The following is a 19,111-nucleotide window of genomic DNA, read 5'->3' on the forward strand; positions in this document are numbered from 1 at the left end:
TGATTAGGTTTGGATGCCGCGAGTGGCTGAGCATGCTCCCGATGTTACCGTCGCAGGCCGCGGAACAAGACGCCATGGTCGAAGGACTGCTCACCTTTCTGGCCATCCTCGTCTCCTCTCGAACTAATCTCGGTAAGTACCAAGACTGGTAGAATTGTCTAGTGAAGAACTAGCTTTTGACTGAAGCCCCAAGTGGAAACATAAGATGCCTGGGAGGCTCAAAAAATATGAAATTTTTTATGAGGGTTATTTTATTGCTTTAATCATTTACTTTTGAGGTTTGATTTGGCTCAGGAAAGGTAACTTTGATAAGATATAAAAGCCATTTTTTACATGAGACTCTTTAAGTTTTATTTTTATTTGTGATATTCTAGCAATAATTTTTGCGCCATAAATGTTATACTTTTTCTTTTTTAAGTGTAACACTTGTTATCTTGTCCAGGTAACGACGAGCTGACACAGTCGCGACTGGAGGTGAGCACGCTGCTGGCGGCGGGCGACAAGACGCACTCGCAGCTGCTCGAGCTGATGCCCGAGCGTTCCGGCAACGCGCACACCAGGAACTTTGAAACCGTGCTCAAAGAGGTCGGTACACATGTTCAGTTATAATACTTCCTTATTGGGCTTTTATTTGAAGAAAACTATTTTAATAATTTGTGTGTTATAAACGTAAATGTTTCTCAATTAATATATTTGATATGGTACAGTTGTCAACATATCGTCCACCGCCGAAAGGATCAGAAAACTTGGAGCAAGGTCTATTCGTACCAAAGCCTATCGTGTGGGAGCAGTACTATGACCCGCTGCACGTGCTGCGCCGCGCCGTGCACAGGAGGGACTTCCACGCGTCCATGGAGCGGTTCTCCACATAGTGAGTCGGCTTGCTACACTTGGAATTCTTTGGTTTTGTCATTTTGTGTATTCGTTGTGTTTGAAGAGTAAAACAACAGAATTGAATCAATATGTATTACTATGTGCAGTGTACGAGAAAAGCAAAAGGGAGCGGCGGCTTCAGCGGGCGCGGCGGGAGCGGCGGGCGCGGAGAGCGCAGCGAGTAGCAGCGGCGGCGCGGGCGTGCTGTGGCCCCCGCTGCGCGCGGCGGGCGCGGGCCCGGCGGGCGCGGGCGACCCGCGCGCGCTGTGCGCGTCGGGCGTGCTGCACGGCGCGCTGCTGGCCGTGCTGCACCGCGGCGTGCACCGGCGCGCGCCCGACGCGCCCGCGCCGCACGCGCCGCCCGACCACGTGCTGGCGCTGGCCGTGTACCTGCTGCACGTGGCGGCCGAGCTGCGCGCCGAGCGGCTGGCGGCGCACGCGCGCGACGTCATGGTGGCCGAGGGCGCGCGCGCCAGCGTGCACGGCGTGCCGCTGCTGGGCGCCTTCGCTGGCTCCGCCGTCTGCGACAACGCGCGCACCGTCGTGGCCAGCGTGCCCGCGCGCAAGCCGCAGCCGCCGCAGCCGCACGCCTTCCCCGCGCACTACAACCACCACAACCACTCCGACAGTACGTACCACACCAACACTGATACCGTTACCGATGACCACAAGATAACTTATGATCTCATATATTAACATTTACTTGTTTCTCAGGTGACACAGAATGGGAGCCATCAGAGAGTGATTTATTACGACCACTGCTCCCCACATCGACATCATTACCAGCCACGAGTACTGCACTAGCTGTACCCACCTCATTACAGGTATTGTCTTTAAAACGATTTTATTAGCTTCATTTGTATGTTTATTTGTAACCGACTCCTTTGGACATGGTCTTTTTATCAAGAACCAACAAATAACAAGAAATAAAAAATAAGCTAAACCAAAATCACTTCAACATAAATATTTTGCGACAGGTGGCGCGCGGAGAGTCGATGGCTGATGACCAATCAGACGCGGGCGGAGACTCTCCGCTTATACGAGCACTTGAGGTTAGCTTACATAATGTATTGTATATCTTTAGCCAAAGAATGTACAGAACATTAATTTATAAAATACAAAAAAAATAATATAATATTTTAATTATTCTCGATGTTTACCCAGGACGTGTCTCACGAGAGCCAAGCGCTGGCGCTACAGCCTTTCGACGCGGAGATGAGCCTTGCGCTCACCACCTCCTCAGACCTGGACACGCCGCCCGTGCCCATCGAGTATGGTGAGTTGAATACCCGATACCTACGACCCAAGATAGAGTAAACTCAGCGCAGCATCCCGAATAGCATACTTCAGTGTTTATGTGTTTACTATGATCAGCTGCTACAGCTAAGGTTGTGTTCCCCAGACATGGAGGGCAGCGAGTGGAGCCCGCACGTGACGATGCCGGCCCTGCCCGCGCCGCCCGCGCCGCCCGCGCTGCGCGCGCCGCGCGAGCCGCACGCGCCGCACGAGCCGCGCGAGCCGCACCAGCCCTCCACCAGCAACCAGGTACACTTGTATAGCAGGGATGTCCCCACATGCAACTGCAACTGCAAATTTTCACGTGTTTGTCTCGTTTGCTCAAGACCGAGAAATTACCCGGATAACACTGTGAACATCCCATGATGAGCCCGCACCGTTGAGAATCACGCACTACGGGTCCTTTTGAACCTATCCGTCGTCAGACTCGTCCTCGGACTATAGCGACAAACGAAGATGCATCTATCGCAGACTGACGCATCTGTGTATGTCGCTATAGAGTCTCAGACTGATATCATGTCGCAGAATGACTTGACGACCTCCGTGGTCGAGTGGCGTACGCACCGGTTTCAAGGTGTCGCTAGCTCTGAGGTCCCGGGTTCGATCCCCGGTCGGGTCAATGTAAAAATTCACATTTCTACATTGTCTCGGGTCTGGGTGTTTGTGGTACCTTCGTTGTATCTGAATTCCATAACACAAGTGCTTTAACAACTTACTTTGGGTTCAGAACAATGTATGTGATGTTGTCCGCATTTATTTATTATTTATGTAGATAGCTTGCTTATTGGTCCGTAATCGTCAGCGATACGTATTATTGGTATGTTTCAGACAAAAATAATTGGTCATAAAATTATGAAACCTTGTTTCCCTTTACCCAACAAAATGCAGGAATATCTTTTCAAATCTTTTAGTTTACAAATCGATATAATTGTAGGTACAACTACTGACACAATCGGAGGACTCGATCCCGGTGAACGAGTCTATAATATCGCTGCTGCTCAAGCTGCACTCGCAGCTGTCTGGCAGACTGGACTCGTTCTCACTGGACGAGCCCGCGCCAGAATCACAAGAACCTATCGGTAAGTACTCGATAACTTAAATATATTGTTGTTTTTAGATTGCATTTCCAAAAAAAAATTTTCATCCATGTAACAGTAGATTATTTTGTTAAAGGGTTTTCTTTTGTATTTTTTGTAAAATCGTAGGCTTCTTGTCTACTTCCCTTCAAAAATTCCTTTGAATGTGCATGTGAATTCAAGAAGACTTTTACTTGATTTAGATATGTTCCGAGACTGAGACAGACTTTGAATTGATTTAGATATGTTCCTAATCTTGAAATCTGCTAATCGTAAAACCGATAACTGTTTGTGCTTGTGGAAATCAGTCATGGAAGTGGAAAGAGTTGAAAAATACATATCGTTGACGTGGTCCCCCCAGGCGACGGGCCGTTCTTCATCGGGCGCGTGCTGCGCAAGCTGGCGGCGCTGGACGCGCGCTGCGCCGCCGCCATCGCGCACGTGCGGCACTCGCTGTGGCCGCACCAGCGCGAGCGCCAGGCCGAGCAGCGGGCACGGTATGAACAGCAAGCACTTCTGGTGCCACATATACTTTATTATCGTTCTTAAGCCAGTTGCCGATTATTCCATATTGATTCAGGTCAAGCTTTCGAATTCAATTTATTAACATAATATTAAGTAAGAACTAAGCATACATAAAAAAATGACACTAAATAAAATCCATTTACATTTATTATTCAAAATAATCAAGTCATTCTGCAATTCAATTCATTTGTATCTCTCTTGAAAATTACAACTATTCGTTTGTACCATGAACAGAGAGCGTCGCGAGAAAGAGGAGCGTTCCCGACGCGCCCGCGAACGTCAACAACAGCTGATGCGCGAGTTCGCGCGGAGACAACAGCAGTTCATGTCGGCCATGCAGCTGGACGGGGCCGAGGCTGGCGCCATGGACTGGGAGGAGGAGGAGGCCGTCGAGAAGGACTACGACTGCGTCATCTGTAACACCACCACACCCACCACACCCGCTGATCCTATAGGGCTGGTTGTGCTGCTGCAGGTATGGATGATCTGGCCCTATATGTGTAGTACAGCGTCCATGGTTTATCTCCCTTGGATAGAGTATTTGACTCTAATAATATAAATCTGAATAGTCAGTCAAACTGATTTCTAAAAAAAAAGATATAATGAAAGAAATTTACAAGCACTTAAGATGATGAAATGTATGGTGGAGAGACCACTTGGTAGTAAAAAGCGCGTACTGGTAAGTGACGTCACATCATGTTCATTGTTAAATCAGTGTCCCCTTTGTATTATTATGGACATCTTTTTTGCTTACGATATAAAATAAAAATACGATTCCAATATTTTTTTTCAATCTGTCCGACTAAAATAACCTTTTGACTAATGATCGATGTATTTTACAAAGTGTAACTGATGTGCGTAATATTCGTATTATTTTTCTGCATAAAAGTTAACGACTTAGCTATGTCGCAGAATTTGAAGCAAAAACTGACGTGATACGTAACGTCTCATCACACACACATCACAACAACAACATTTCATTTTTGCGGAACGAAAGAAAATGAATAGTTCAGTATTATTGATGAATATGTCATGCGTTTAAATGACATAAATGTTAACGACAACTCTGTCCAGTCGACGTCGGTGCTGGGCCACCGGCGGCGCGCGGGCGGCGGCGGCGCGCGCCTGGCGCTGTCCGAGGTGGAGCGCGCGCGCCTGCAGGCGCAGCACGAGACCACCGCCGCCGCGCACCACTACCGCCTGCACGACGACCTGCACCAGCACTTCGACCAGGTAACGCGGGGGGCCCAAACTGGCCGCTGCCCAATGTAATCTGACCATCAAAAAGTGATACTTGCTAGCCTAATTTGAATTTTGATTTTGGACACGAAAGCGTGGCTCGTTTGTCTTTCAGTACGTATCGAGTTTTCCCATGTTTTTATAAACTCACTCTCTTGTTTGTACGTTTGTTTATTTGTCGTTCCGGTTAGATTTTGAGGCACTCCCCGATAAGTTAGCAGGCTGAAATTTTCAAGATAGCTTCGAATCCGATATCAAAAACAGATGTTTGTGGTTTGAATTGAACGAGCGCGTTTCCCCTTAGGAGTCGTGGCTGGTGTCGGTGTCGGTGGGCTGGGAGGGCGGCGTGCACGTGCAGGGCTGCGGCCACCACCTGCACCTGCGCTGCCTGGCCGCCTACCTGCGCGCGCTGGCGGCGCCGCAGCGGCCGCACAACCTGCACGTGGAGCGCGGCGAGTTCCTGTGCCCCGTGTGCCGCCAGCTGGCCAACGCCGTGCTGCCGCTGGCGCCGCCGCCGCCGCTGCCGCGCTCGCCGCCGCGCGCGCACCTGGCCACCGCGCAGCGCCTGCAGGACATGCTCGAGAAGGACCACCCGCTGCCCGTAACTATCTAAACTTGTATTCTAATTAATTACTTGAACGATTTGCAACATCATCATAAAATTTTATGTGCTCGCCATGAATCACATAGTTCCTTCTCAAACAGTTTTTAAAAGTACTTTATTAGCGAGCAAATTTATTAAATAATATTTTTAATTAGCCCCCCAGCCGACTTTCGGAAGCGATGGGCAAGGCAATGGAAGACATGACGGCGACGGCGGGAGGCAAGCTGAAGCAGCGCTATGGGTCGTCGCCTGCCGCCATTTTCACGTTCGTAGCATCGCTGGTGCGCACCAACCTGGAGTGCGAGCTGGTACAGCGTGGAGGCACGCTGCAGACCTGCGTGGCGCCGCGGTACAAGCTGCGCAATGAATGCATCGGTACGCACACTTCTAATCTATGTATATATTCGATAACAACGTCAACTTATTATTAAAAAGTGTTAAGTATTACGTTAGTGTGGTCGGTTATGTAAGAGTGTTGTCCGCCCGCAGTGCCGCTGATGGTGGTGGCGGGCGCGCACTCGCGCGTGCTGTGGGGCGCGGGCGCGGGCTTCGGCGCGGCGGCGGCGTGGGCGGCGCTGGTGGCGGCGCCCGCGCCCGCGCCCGGCGGGGCCGCGCCGCCCGCCACCACGGCGGCCGCGGCGGCGCGCCCCGTGCCGCTGCTGCTGCGCGACCCCACGGCGCTGCTCATGCAGTTCCTGCTGCTGGCGCCGCCCGAGCCGCCCTACCTGGACCTGCAGGACTTCACGTGCATCGTGCGCGCGCTGTACTCGCTCAGCTACTACCAGGTGGTGTGCCAGTTCCTGGCGTCGGCCAGCGCGGAGGGTCGCGCGGCGCTGCTGGCCCCCGCGCGGCCGGGCGAGCCCGCGGGGCTGCGCGCGGCCGCCCGCACGCTGCTCACGGCGCTGGCGGGCTCCGACCTGTTCACGGAGGACGGCCCGCCCGGCGCCAGCGCGCCGCTCGACCTCGCCGACATGGAGCGACAGGTACGCATGCTGCCCAACTATGCGTGTTATCTACCACACTTTATTTTAACTCGTTATCTCAGCACAACTAAACATCTCCACATAACAAATTTCCCTTTCTGGTGGAAACCTAGCCTTACTGTTGCTGTCGATGTCGAATCTACCAAGACAAGTAGTAACAGTAGGTGTGTTGCAGCTGCAAGAGCTGCTGCTGCCGTTCCTGCGCATCGCGGCGCTGCTGCGGCACCACCTGTACGGCGCGGCGCTGCCCGAGGTGAGCACGCCGCGCCTGGAGTTCGTGCGCCTGGCCTACTACCTGGAGCTGGTGACCGAGGGCATGGAGTGGGCCTCGTGGGCGGCCGGGCGCGCGCTGGCGCCCGACAGCGCGGCGGCGGCGCGGGCCTGGGCGCGCCAGCTGGGCGGCGCGGCGGCGCGCGGCCAGCTGGCCGTGCGGCGGCTGCTGCGCTCCATGGCCGTGCACTGGACGCAGCCCGCGCTGCTGGCGCTGCCGCGCGACTACGACCGCCTGTTCACGTACTACCACGAGCGCGTGTGCCTGCAGTGCGGCGCCGTGCCCAAGGAGGCCAGCGTGTGTCTGCTGTGCGGCACGCTCGTCTGCCTCAAGCAGCCCTGCTGCCGCCAGCACCAGGTCGCCGAGGCCGTGCAGGTACGCACACACACACACACCTAGCTGCTGGCCCGCGCACGCGAGCCTTTTCTCTTGTCATTGCTGTAACACTCATGTCTGCACAGCACGCGATGGAGTGCGGCGGCGGCACAGGCATCTTCCTAGTGGTGACGTCGACATACATCATCGTGATCCGCGGCCGCCGCGCCTGCCTGTGGGGCTCACTTTACCTCGACGACTACGACGAGGAGGACCGGGATCTCAAGTGAGTGCACGCTACGCTTTCTACATAACGCTAAATAAAAGAGAACAATGCAACCTCCAAACAGGTTATCTAATCACACATAATATATCACTAAAAATATTATTGTGTACAGACGCGGCAAGCCGCTGTACCTGAGCCAGGACCGGCTGGAGCTGCTGCAGGCGCAGTGGCTGGCTCACCGCTTCGACCACACCAAGCGCACCTGGGTGTGGCACCGCGACTCGCTCTGAGCGGACTCGCGGACTCCGGCTGCTCCACCCTGGCTCTACCACACATGTCCACAAGGGAGTCTTGACTTCCATTGTTTACATCTCTCAATTTCATTTGATGTGATGTCACGTTTGGATTCCGTTCGGTTGCGGTAGCGTTACTCACGAATGCGAATAGATCTCGATTAAAAGCAGTCGATAAATACAACAATGTAAAATGAAATGAATAAGACTGCTAATAAAACTGAGTCGTAAAAGCTTGCCTCGATTCATCGCCGGTAGACATAGATAGATTAACAAAATTGTCTGTTAGTCGTAGCTCGATCATAGTTACTGTATAGGACATAGAAAATTTTATGTGTAACTGACTCCTCAGATACATAGTAAAAAAATACACGTGTTTTAAAAATATAACAAATTCACAGAAACACGATAATATTCGTCAATTGAGCCTTGTTCATAACACCAATAACTATATTTATAAATTAGAAGATTATTTACAGAATATTTTACCTGTTCTCTGGATACGCGCTACATTGTTCCCAAACGCTCATTGAACAATGCGCGTGTATCTAGAACATAGAATACCAGATATTTTTGAACCGAAAATTTCTTTATACAACCGATAGTGAATCGTAATCGCCTTATTATATCCAAATATTATGAATATCATTTTATGAATAGTACACTTTTAATATACAATTAATGAGTGACTTCGTATATGTATACGGTTTGAAAGTACGTCCTCAGGGTCCGCGGGCTCAGACAATAAAGCCGTATGCTCTCGTAAGCTGCGCGGTAGTCGTTACGTGTGCCCTCGTCTACATAGAGCTTCGTGCATGTTAGAGATTATTTAGCTTTCAGCTAACACATGTTTAGCCGCTAGCGTAGCTCCGTACTGATCTAAGTAGGGGGGATTCAGCTTGCAATGCATAGTTTTTCATAGTGAAAAGTTTAGTCATTTCATTTAGAATTATCTTTTGTTTAGTTTTGTTTTTAATATTTATTAACTACAAAATTTCTGAATGTGTGTAATTTGATAAGCATGCCGTAATAACTTTGTTTAGATTAATGCTTAGGTTCCAAAGTTTTTCAACATCCATGCTTACTAAGAAACGTCTGTGTGTCATAACGACCCACATATCATCTTATTCTTGCGAAGCTAGAACTTAGACAAGATATATTATATACGAGCTGCGGAATTTTCCTTTCAAACTAATTCGTCTACAAAATTATAACTTAATATTTAACTAAGCAATAACTAGGTGATAACAAAAGATAAAATTGTAGGTAATATTGTTTGCTACCAGATCAAAATTGTTGAATGTTCAAATATATATACATTATTATACATTGAGCAGCGATAGGTACTTGCAATGCTACTATCGAAGTATGCCTTAACGAATTATATACAGATATTTACAAAGTGTACATTAGTAACAATAGTAACAGCAGTACATATTATATTAAAATTATTACTTGTTTGAGTATAGTTATATGTTATAGAAATAAATATTATATAGTGATGTACTTGAAAATTTATATTTGGGAGTGTGGCCAGCGAATACGATTGACGACGCAAAGTTTGTTTGAAAGTCAGCTGGTATAATGCTTGGTCGATTGACGTCTTACGAGCGATAAGAAAGCTTTCGGCCTAATTAATCATTTATAAATGTTTGTTATCGTACTTCCCTGGCCAAACTCCTGAACAATGAAATTTTGTTCGAAGATAAGGTCTCATAATGTTTACCTGTGTCTAATGTTTGATCAAACTGTAATACCAGTGACTCGTAGGCTTCACTCGAGATTTATATCACATCGTATGAAATGTCATCGAAATAATAACTTATTTATTTACTTATGAACTTAGTGCACCACTACACTTATCAATTATTATAATTTCCAGCCCCAATGTTTGGTCAAACATTTGAAATATGTTGCCGAGAATGTCACGAGAAAGGACTGTCTTGTTTACATGTCATGTTACTTGATAGTGAACAAGGCTGGTGCACAGAAGAGCCGGTTGGTGCGCTGTCCGCGCGCTCTGTACACGTAAACAAGACAAACACTTGAACATTGTAAATATAACCTTCGACTTCATTAGGGATGTCCAATGGGTGTTGTTAGGGCTGTGAATACGTATATTTTAAATTTTACTCGCTCCTCTGTTGACACGGTTGACGAATCACTTTAGATTTTAAAGACGATTAAATTATTATTTTATTTTTTCATATTTTTGTATAGGATATACCGAGTACGATATTAGCCAGTAGCCAGCCGCTTGCGGATTTTCCATACCTAATTACGACTTCTAAAGTACTCTTCAAATTTCTTGAAAAAAAAACTAGACTCAAAAACATCAAAATTAAATATAATATGAAGTATTAATCAACATAACAAATCATCGCACTGCAAAGCTTACGATACTTGACAGTTGACGAAAAGCTTTCCTTCGCTTTCAATATTATAAGTCAATAATACTTACTCTGTATACAATATCATACTAAAGTATCTCGTTGAAGTATGGTGCTTTTCTTTAACTCTTTATGTGCAATTTGGATGCTTTCTTATTTCCTTGTATATTATTTTCTAAGTCCTCAAAAAGTACATTTTTTTCTGTTTTATAAAAATTGTGTTTGTATCTAGTTTCTAGTGTTAACTAAATTGTAGTTCTTATTATTAAGTTATATCGTTAGTAGTATGTAATCACAACGAATTGATTCTGTAAACAAAATTGCGAAGTGTGGTACGAAAAAGTCAAAATTACTTGATGAGATGTCAATATTTACGATTTACTGTAAGATGAAATTTTCTCGGTATGCGACAGCTAGCCAAACCGAATAGTAGTGTCGAGGAGATGTGACGACACATGTATTATGTTGTTTTATTATGTTATTGTCCCTTGATGCTATTCACATGCTCATATTATATATGAATACAGAGAAATGCTATAGAGTCGGTATGGCCTCTGTCCAGACCCGCACTGCTCCAGATAATATTGTTAAACTTGTGTATGTATATTGTTCTTGTATATATTCAATCATTAAAGTTGTTGATATTTCTATTGTTGTTTTAATAATATAATATTTTACGATTTTTCTATTACTTATGTGCACAGACTACCCACTTTTTAGATGTAGCGAATAAGTATGACCATCATGGTGGTTGAGTATTTTTATTGGATAAAATGTGTCTGTGTTACAGAGGTTACTATAGGATAAAGGATCATAAATAAAAAAACAATTTCTGTTAAAAGTTTATAATATTGTACATCAACTATGATTTGTTTAGAGGTAGAACATCCTACTCTTAAATTAACGGCTAACGTGATTACAATAAAATAGTTAATTTTCCATATCGCCGCGTTAATATCATTTATAGGCGGAGTGAGTAAACCAAAATAACGTAAGACATTGTGAGCGGGCGCAGTCTGGGATAATGCAGTGTTATAATAAAGGAAACCGAATGACAAAACTAAAATCGAAATTAGTTTTTTTTTTAAATCGGTACTTATCGATAAATAAATCCATGTTTTTCTGTCAATTTATTTCAAGTATAGACTGCACCTGGCTGCTATGATTAACATTTCTGATAAAAAAAAAACTGAATTGGTGCTCCTTCACACTAGCGAGTCTCAAGCGCAGGCCTTCAGTGAGCTTACACGACGTATGCTTAGCGTTTTCGCTGCGCCTGCGCCAAGTATACGCTCAACGCTTGCGAAGGAGACAAGCTATTGTGAACGAGCACAACACATGCCTATATCAATTAATTTAAACAAAATATATGAAAAATGTTGATAATATATATACCTGGTAAATTGATCATCAGATTACGTAATATTTAAGTCTTCATTAAGTAATCGCTAATTATATTCTGTAGTAACCAAAGATTACCCCAACAACGCGCTCCAGCTCGAAGTTATTATAAAATTACTGTTGTTAATTAACATAAAAGTATAATTACAATAGCCGCTTCAAATGTACCGCATTTCTTACATTTACATACAACATTTCAATTCAAACTATCTGTACCTCAACCTTTATACATATACTATTTGCGACGACACATTTGAAGTTTCTATAATAAATAAAAAAATAATACAAAGTACGTTATTTTGTCATCTTCGAAAAAATAAAAGGTTTTTCTTTTTTTATCACAGAAAACAATAAATACTATCAAACAATATAAGATGGCAACTAATGGCAAATAACTCAATGCACCTCTTTAAGAATGTTTTAATTATTATGTTTGTATCAAATTATGCGTTTCAAAAATAAATCGTTAATATCTGATTGTATTTGCTTGTTGTTGTGAAAGTGTACAGGATTTATTACATAATATTTAAATATATTTTATCATCGTGTGGCAGGATTTCATGAAATATTCCAATGAAACAATATTATAATGTAGAGCTGCAAAAATAGAACACTTTCATAATAACAAGCGGTCTGTATTTACTCCAAGGCACTTGATGAGCACAATATTGCTTCGTAATGTTCCTGATATATATCTCACGTGTCGCACAAACTTTGAACTGCTGTAATCCTTATCTAAATACCTATTGAAACATTGCATATCAGGATTTATCAATTACACCATATTTGACCAAAAAGACGGAAAGCATATTTCATAACAAATGAAGGTATGATTGTAAAGTTAGAATAAATAAGGTGTCTTGGAGTAGAGACAGTAATAGTATATTAGTCATAAGTCGTAACACTGTCAAGAAAATCTAAATCACTAAAGTACGTTACTTTTTTAACATTTAAAATAATAAAGTACATATAAAAAAAAGATTCCTTTGACCGTCACAATGACTACAAAAAAAAACGGATTTCGCTACCTATTAAGCTTTAAAAAATATAAACTATACTAAAACTCATGTCCAAATAAATAGCGCAGGTAGCGAAACAAATGTCACGTGACCACTGTTCTTTATAATATTGTTTAGCAAAAATACACAAAGAATAATAACACTCTATATAATACATGTCTATGGCAAAGGAATGTTCGTCCAATGTGTTTTTCAATATTTTTGTAAAGGAATCTAACTGAATATATTTATTAACTATGTATAGATTAACATCGACCACAATCAACCACAAAGACAATGATAAACACCACGCTGGACCACAAACGTAGGATTTAAATAAATTAACAATATTTAAACAGTAAAGTTTAACAGAGTGTCTTTTCAACATTAATTTTACTTCTCATATACAAACAAGATTTATTGTGAGAGGACCGCTTCGTCCCCGTCCCTGCTTATTGCACGAGTGTAGCATCGATCCCGAGTGCGGTCCAGCGACGTCATTGCTCCCACAGATACATAATGCTCACATATTTCCGCTACACGTGAGTGTAGTAAAATTACCAAAGCTTTATATAATGAACAAATTACTCAAAACCTACAAATATGTGAGCACTTACATATAAAAATTCGTGGCATTCGCACTATCATTATAAACGGGTAAAAATGTTACAATACATAACATCCCAAGTGTTTCAGTTAATATTAAAATAATTACTACTATATACACATACTAATGTTACTCGTGTATGTAGGTATAACTTCTAAAAAACTTTTTTTGAACACATTTTTCAATAAGATATGGGACAGTTGTTTTTTTTTTCTTTTTAAATCTAAGTGTTCAATGCCATCCTTCAACCCACGATATTATGGCACAAAAATACGTATTTGCACCTTAAAAATTAAACTAGAAATTATTGTTAAAATTTAGGCAAGCGGAACCGAACAGCGCGATCATTCTGATACTTTGTTATAAAACAATTATTAACATGTTCAACAATTCATAACATCTCTCAATATTATTATTAAGTAACCTTCCTTTATACAAATATTAATCTATACATTATATTATGTACTTTAATGTCAACTATCAAAAGATAAAATAATACCTCGACTGGCAACACCTTATACGAGTATTACCAGTTGTGATATTTAATATCTGAATTGTTTTATAACAACGATACCACACAACGCGCCCTATAACTTAAGTATTTATCAATAGGCCGATATACAATTCTCTAGAAAAGCAATATTTACGTATATACGTGTGACTTCATATTAAATACATCATATAATAGTTATATATTTTATATTTAAATTATAAATTCGTACAGACTAACTCATATTTATTTCTTTATGTTAAAACTAAAATATTTGTAACTAATATTACATTATGCACAGTTAAAATTATAAAATATTAGCACACTATAATATTATATATTTTTAATTATAATAATATATTATACTGGTCATTCTGAGATCTGTTCGTCACCAATCTGGCTCCAATACTGTCATATTTTTTTCAACATTCTCATACATTGAATATGCTGCCTTCACGAAAAAAAATCAATTAGTTTATAGGAATAGCCAAATACAAATTTATTCAGCGTAGCCCTTAATAATGGTTCTAAATAAGCTGCCTCTAGTACTGCGACACTGTTACCATGTATATGGGTTCAGTGTACTAACTGTCCACAAACACTTCAGCGGGTCGTAAAAATTATGTTTATTAAAGTGACCCATCCTTAAAGATAAGTGATAGGAGAACTCGATAAAGAGTATTCAAAAATTGCGACACACTGAACACTGAGCAGATTATAGCCCAATCAGTTGTCGTCCTCTTCAAATCCAATCATTTTATTATTCATAGATATTGTAAGAAGTGTAAATAAGTAGAAAGTAGCATATTCAATGGCCCTCACTCTGTACAGCAAGCAAACCATAACGCGTGCACTATGGTCCATGGGAACGCCTATGTAACGCTTATATTACAAATACAACAAATCCCTAAGCTTACTACAGCTACACTATAATACGTGACAGATATGTTGGTGATCCGATATTATCATCTGTTCAGTTTGTGTAAAATCTTCAATATACGTACGTACAAGATTACGTGTTTACAGGGTACTTTAATATAACGCGATGTGAGTAAACAACGGAGATGTCTCTCAAACGATTGTGCAAATACATTACAGTTTTGTTGCAGTCACCATGACACACTAGGTGAAGCTTTATTTTATGCTCTAATTATTCCTGATTGATACATCTCTTTTCTATATAAAAAGACTGTCATGACTATTATAAGACCGACAGTTAGTCTATCTACCGTCATTTACCACATCATCTATGTAAACTTTAAAACGTGTCAAAAATGGCAAGCTTTTTTGGAACACATTTCCTATTCCCTATATAAATAACTTCATCAAGCTAACTTCGACAATCCAAAGCAAATATCATTCTGACCAAGTTTTTATAACAAGTTTTTTTTATACATAATCAAGATTATATTTTTATTTATATTAGTTTTTTTAACATATATTTCAAACTTGATCAAAACGTTTGCGAACAATCCATAACATCTAATCCTCGCTTCAATACTTTTCTCTTACGCTACATCAAGTTTCATTAAGTATACTCTCGTCAAAACATCAAGAACGGACGACTGTAAAACTACGATAGAGTAACAAAAACAATTGACATAGAAAGAAACCATGATATGAAGGTAAAGAGCAACCGAACGGACGAGGGTAGCGACCCGGCTCGCGGGCGGGTGTTATAATATCTCGGCGGGCCAGTAGGGCGGCGGCAGCGGCGGCGGGGCGGCCGGCGGGCCCGCCGCGCAGTCGCAGTCCACGCGCGTCACCACGAAGTTGCCGTAGTCGTCCGTCAGCGAGCTGTGGCGCAGCGACCCGCACACGTGCGCGCCGCCGCCCGCGCACCACAGCCGCTCTGCGCACAACACGGCAACACATGCTACATCACGCTGTCTTACACTCATAACACATCCAAAACCACATCAACTTTTACGAAAGATACGATTAAGAGATAAATAATGCTTACCACTGCTTATGTCGACGTCAGTCATCAACTCTTCGTTCATCAGGGCTGACAGGGCATCGTCTGTGTGTTTAGAATCTGTAACAACAATTATCATTCAGATTATTAAGAGGACGATGCCACAAGTTCCTATTTATTAATAAGAGATTAGAATGTGGTGTACCTGGCTCTTCTTTTATAACAGGTTCCTCTTTAATAGCCCCGGGCACGGTGGGCGACGTCGGTGTTGTCGGCGTGGTGGGGGTGGTGGGCGTGGCGGGCGGAGTGGGCGCGGCGTCTGCGCCGGGGGGCGGGGCGCCGCCCGCCTCGCCGCTGCTGTTGGAGCTGCACTCGGGGCTGTACGGCGCCATCTGCACGCAAAATATTTACACAAATTATACAAATACGAGAGCTTAAGCTTTAAGAAAATCTATTAATATTAGTAATACAGCAGATTTTACTTACCCTAAGGCTCCTTCGTCGTCTAGGAGCCACTTCCGCCATTTTGTAGCTGGTGTCCATCGCCCAGTACGAGCCCTTACCAGGATCATCCTTACTGCGCGCTACCTTCATGAAGCACTTGTTTAAAGACAAGTTATGTCTTATTGAGTTCTGAAAGGGAAATAAAACAGATACACATACACATTTCCTTCATATTATAAAATAAAGTTCCATTATTCTAATACAATTGTTTGTCCAGTTTATCCTCAAAAGTGTTTATACATTCACTTTTCGTGTCTTACTCACCATCCATCCTTTACCGGCCTCTTTGTAATACGGGAATGCATTGCATATGTATGTGTAGATCTCGTTCAGCGTCATTTTGCCGTTCGGCGAGCTGCTGATGGCCAGGCGTATCATACTGGCATAACTGGAAACAAGGGAAAATAGGTATACTGTCATCATACTATCATATGATGTGGAAAAGGAAAGTTTGTGATGATTGGAGATAATATCAACCAATTTTGAAAATTCTTGTTCTACTAAAAAGCTACATTAACCCCAGAAGAAGAACGATTAGACAAAAACTGGACTAGCTAGCAAAGAAGGCGTGGGACAACTGGTAAATACATACATATACACATGTTGTGGCAAAACTTAAAAAGAGCCCCAGTGTAGGCTTTGTTTGTCTCAGACTAAGTTAAAGTTTGTTCAATCAAACATTCAATAATCCAATGCGGGTAAAAAAGACATCTCAGTATCACAATTTTATTGGATAAATAAAAAAGCACCAAAGTTACTGATGTATGAAAAAAAGAAGCATGGTTATCATTGCATTTATTTTTACTCAACAGTAGGGCTGTTACAATATTTTTAATACATTCATGATTTAAAATCTACTTGTGTTATCACATAGATAGGCACGGGCATGAGTTCAGGTGACTAAAGTAATTAAGTATGAATCATGTAAAAAGTTGTTCAACATAGGCAAGTTGATCAACTCTTTATATCAAACTGCAACCATGAACCTAACTTATAAATTATAAAAACTCTTGTCTAGTAATGGTTGTTTGAAAAAGGGGGTTCACTGACACATAAAGACAGTTCCATGAACAGTTAATAATTAATTTAGCAGAAAGAATGTTGCTAACCTATTTGCAATACAATAATCAATACATATCATAGAGATTATTATAGATTATGTTTTTATCTTAGGGATAACAGTACCAACGTCACACAAGCCTAATCAAATATTTGGTGTTAATAACAATTTATCTGACAGCCGGCTTTTGATCCATGATAAAAAACCATGTCAAGAAGGTACAATCACATTGTTAATACTTTTCTGAGAATTGTTATTGACCATACATTTATTTCAAAGTAACAATTTAATATTCCTTCTTTCAGATTTGTGAATACTAATCCTATGTATTGTTGTCAAGGTATATTTTTGTTTGGTCTATATAGATGTAAATGTTTTACAATTTAATATGAAGTTTATGAATGTTCATAATTTGAACAGTTGCAGTTTTATGATTGATCAAAAATTTGTGGTTACAGAAAATAGTGAATAGAAAAACAGCCTTTCATAAAATAGTTAATATTCGGATGATCCTGATAAAAATAAGTACCAACCAGCAGATTCCATGTTATGTTGTTATTCAGAAATTTAACTAACAGTGGCCTAAACAGATACAGTTTCGTTTAAACAGTAAAAAATATAGTCTCTCTACATACCCTTGTGATAGAAGAAGACTATCATTTCTTTGATGAATTACAATTTTGTTTCAAATTAAGGTCAGCTTCTAATTTCGAAAGGTAATTTTTCTATTATAATGATTGCCTTACACAGGGTTAGATTGCTAAGCAGAATGTTATTTGAAAGTGAGGTATGTGTTTATTCCACAGAGGGCTATGATAATTAATTACTTTTCATGGTCAACCTATGTTTTCACTGCTATAAACTCATAATCATCCTTATAATGGGTTTTTGTATTTATATATGCCACTCCAGTTGACTTCTATGAACTTCTGAACACTATTTACTCTCTGAAGGTTATTACCAAAAAGGTTAATGTACCTACCTATATTTACACAAATGTTGAATATCAATAGCTATGGTATGGCATCAAAGTAAATGACGATGCTAATATGCTTAGTATCCATGCAATTGCATTTTAGCAACTAAGACCTGTTTTGTAATACTTGTGTCAGCATTTTCAATAATACTGACTACTACTACATGTATATTTTACCTAATTTAAATACGTATTTTATTAGTCATCATTTTAAGGGTCACAAGTGACGCATTCTCACGTATTAGGAAGTATTCAAGCTCTTAGCATTGAAAAATCGTTTACCTGTACGCGGGCTTCGCGTGTTTGATTTTGTTCGTGTTCTCTTTTTGGTCGGCCTCTTTGTTATTGTTTTCCTGCTGCAGGCCGAGCGGCTGCACATCTTCGTACAGAAACCGCGGTATAGGGCCTAGCGGACTGTGGCGTGGCGGGCCAGGGCTGAACGCAGGGAGCCACTCCACGCCTGGAGAATCGCTCATTGTCCCATCAATATTCGCGCACTTTCACCACACTTCGCGTTCTCATCACCGCATGAACACAAAAACATAGGCTTTATCCTCACTCTGTGGGCGTAACGCTCTTGCTACCTTTTATGAAGATGATCCTCATTGTAGGACATTGAGAATCCTTGAAATGACGACTAACTTGATCCACTGTCACAAGAATAATGCGCATGAACGAGACCAGTATGCAAACTTAATAACACACGAATATGTTGCAAAACACTTAAATTAACTTATTAAATAACTTAAAAAATGAAAGAAAATTTTATTTTACATGAAAATTGAAATTATTATGACATTTGAGGCACCTACAACAAGGAAAATGGCGGCGTTTTGGGTGTGCTATGTTCGGAAACGAATTTGAATGCGTGTTTCTGACAATGAATGGGGTCAAAAGTAAAATAATTATCCGAAATATTTTTGATACACTCGATTTATTTTTACAACTACGTAAAACTTATTAGCTAAGTCAACCACGAAATCATCTACTTTAACTTTTTGAACGAAGAGAACTTACAATTTTATAGTATAGCAACATTAAATCGGTGTGTCATAATGAATAGATT

The 19,111-nt window shown here is 41.9% G+C and overlaps 2 protein-coding genes across 2 annotated transcripts in view; one reads left to right on the plus strand and one right to left on the minus strand.

The window, feature by feature from the left end:
- Nucleotides 1-10,739, plus strand: part of LOC113498820 (E3 ubiquitin-protein ligase Ubr3) — a 50,845-nt gene extending 40,106 nt beyond the window's left edge. Inside the window, exons 11-28 of the mRNA XM_026878961.1 lie at nt 8-132; nt 443-585; nt 708-871; nt 981-1,501; nt 1,588-1,697; nt 1,851-1,925; nt 2,038-2,149; nt 2,276-2,418; nt 3,104-3,248; nt 3,607-3,742; nt 4,005-4,245; nt 4,845-5,003; nt 5,314-5,610; nt 5,769-5,988; nt 6,103-6,596; nt 6,772-7,242; nt 7,329-7,468; nt 7,581-10,739. Coding sequence (XP_026734762.1) covers nt 8-132; nt 443-585; nt 708-871; nt 981-1,501; nt 1,588-1,697; nt 1,851-1,925; nt 2,038-2,149; nt 2,276-2,418; nt 3,104-3,248; nt 3,607-3,742; nt 4,005-4,245; nt 4,845-5,003; nt 5,314-5,610; nt 5,769-5,988; nt 6,103-6,596; nt 6,772-7,242; nt 7,329-7,468; nt 7,581-7,698 — 3,814 coding nt within the window. The 3' untranslated portion in view covers nt 7,699-10,739. The remainder of the gene's footprint in view (nt 1-7; nt 133-442; nt 586-707; nt 872-980; nt 1,502-1,587; nt 1,698-1,850; nt 1,926-2,037; nt 2,150-2,275; nt 2,419-3,103; nt 3,249-3,606; nt 3,743-4,004; nt 4,246-4,844; nt 5,004-5,313; nt 5,611-5,768; nt 5,989-6,102; nt 6,597-6,771; nt 7,243-7,328; nt 7,469-7,580) is intronic.
- A 4,297-nt stretch (nt 10,740-15,036) lies between these two features.
- Nucleotides 15,037-19,048, minus strand: LOC113498485 (forkhead box protein J2-like). The gene is made up of 6 exons (XM_026878494.1): nt 18,328-19,048; nt 16,274-16,397; nt 15,992-16,138; nt 15,711-15,897; nt 15,551-15,625; nt 15,037-15,439 (listed from the first exon to the last, which is right to left on the minus strand). Exons 1-6 carry the CDS (start codon nt 18,519-18,521, stop codon nt 15,264-15,266), a joined length of 903 nt encoding a protein of 300 aa, XP_026734295.1. The 5' UTR covers nt 18,522-19,048; the 3' UTR covers nt 15,037-15,263.
- Nucleotides 19,049-19,111: the final 63 nt, after the last annotated feature.

This window comes from Trichoplusia ni, chromosome 11 (assembly GCF_003590095.1).
Source record: "Trichoplusia ni isolate ovarian cell line Hi5 chromosome 11, tn1, whole genome shotgun sequence".
In the NCBI taxonomy this organism is placed as follows: domain Eukaryota; kingdom Metazoa; phylum Arthropoda; class Insecta; order Lepidoptera; family Noctuidae; genus Trichoplusia; species Trichoplusia ni.